This window comes from Fukomys damarensis, unplaced genomic scaffold (genome assembly GCF_012274545.1).
Source record: "Fukomys damarensis isolate Sample0158 unplaced genomic scaffold, DMR_v1.0_HiC HiC_scaffold_25, whole genome shotgun sequence".
NCBI lineage: Eukaryota > Metazoa > Chordata > Mammalia > Rodentia > Bathyergidae > Fukomys > Fukomys damarensis.
In genome coordinates this window covers 23,373,841-23,375,372 of record NW_022900937.1, presented here as the reverse complement: position 1 = coordinate 23,375,372, position 1,532 = coordinate 23,373,841, and the positions used below count along the sequence as shown (strand labels likewise).

The window sequence follows — 1,532 nt, the reverse complement described above, 5'->3', positions numbered from 1 at the left end:
TTGTTGCCTGGGGGCGCGCGCCCCGTCGAGCTGTGGAAACTGCTGTTGTGCACGCCCATCTCCGGCTCCCGCTCAACAAAGACGGCAACATTGGCCGAGGACCCCACCGGGTCCGTACGCAGAACAGGGGAACACGGTACGGGGGGCGCTTTTAGCTAGGAGAGGGGCCGGAGAAGACGGATTCCTCTCCTTGCCCCTTGATGCAAGCACACCCAGTCTTTCAAAGGTTGGGAAGGAGGTGTTAGCACCAGACCCAGAATGTCACTGTCTTTTGAAAACAACGAAACAGAACATGGAACTCCAAGGCGCTCTGGGCACCTAATTGGGCTCCAGCGGAGCAGAAGTGGGTTGGGGTGGGGTTGTGGGTTTAGCAGAAGGACTTGTTTTCCTGCGTGGAGGGGGCTTGGATACTAAAACTAGCCGGCTTCCGTGCTGCAGCCCAGAAAAGGCAGGGTCGGGGTCGGGGTAAGACCCACGCGCTCCACGCAAGCCGGATGCCAGTTACCATCAGACATTTCCAAAGTATAGGTAGGTGGGCTCCCGGGCAGATTTTGAAGATTTTAATAACCATAAGAATGGAGGGGCACGGGCTGCTCCTGCCTCTAGCCGGTGGTGCTTTGTGTGGGGAGGCCAAAGCAGAACTGTGTGCTTGGGGGAAAAGGGACTAAGCCCATCAAGAGAAAGACGCCCACGGACCACCAAAGACTGGGGAATTTGTCCCATTTCCTACTAGGAGTTCCCAGTGGTCACAACTGGGGAGGGGCCAGGGGGTTGAGGGCAGGGGGTGGGGGTGGGGTAAATTCTGCCAGCCCTAAGCTCCTGCTTCCAGGCACCTAAGGGCGTAAGGCGGACGGGCTGGGCGCGCTGGGGCTCAACCCGCTGTCTGCCTGTAGTTGCCATTGATCTCCTGCGCCAGGTTGACCGCCTCCGCACCCAGCGGCAGCCGATCACTGTACTCGGATCCCGCCTCAAATTCCTCCTGGTTGGCCTTGGACTGCGATTCCGCCAAGGAGCAGGCAGCCAGGCTCTCCTCCCGCTGCAGGTCCCGGTGAGGCTCCCCCGGCTCCGGATCTTCGTCGAGCCCCTCCCCCGGGACCTCCTCGGGCTCCTCTCCGCCCTCCTCGCCCCCTGCCTGGTAGCTCTTCTCCGATTCCAGGTAGGAGGCGCGCGGATCGAAGTCAGCAGCGATGCGCTTCTCCATGGGGTCGGGAGCCTGCGGCCTCAGGATCAGGCGGTAGGGTTTGCCTGGGTGCTTGGCGAGCAGGTGGCAGCAGGCAGCGCCCAGCAGGGGCACGGTGGCCAATACTAGCAGGAACACGCTCACCGCCACAATGACCAGTAGCGAGGGCAGCTCCTTCTTGGTGGCGAACACCACTTGCACGTGGCAGGCCTCGCCCGCCAGCGCCAGGCACACAGAGTAGTTGGTGCCGGGCCGCAGGCCGCGGAACCAGTACGCATTGACGCCTTCCTCCACGCGCGACCACTGCACGGCCGCACCGCCCCCGGCAGGGCACAGGTAGAGCAGGCGCAGG

General features: G+C 62.5%; 1 protein-coding gene across 1 annotated transcript in view; it reads right to left on the bottom strand.

Annotated features, from left to right (window-relative positions):
- Positions 1 to 6: 6 nt before the first annotated feature.
- The window catches only part of Islr2 (immunoglobulin superfamily containing leucine rich repeat 2), a 7,317-nt gene continuing 5,791 nt past the window's right edge, over positions 7 to 1,532 (bottom strand). The window contains 1 exon segment of the mRNA XM_010626850.2: positions 7 to 1,532. This exon segment is cut by the window's right edge and continues 13 nt beyond it. Coding sequence (XP_010625152.1) covers positions 872 to 1,532 — 661 coding nt within the window. The 3' untranslated portion in view covers positions 7 to 871.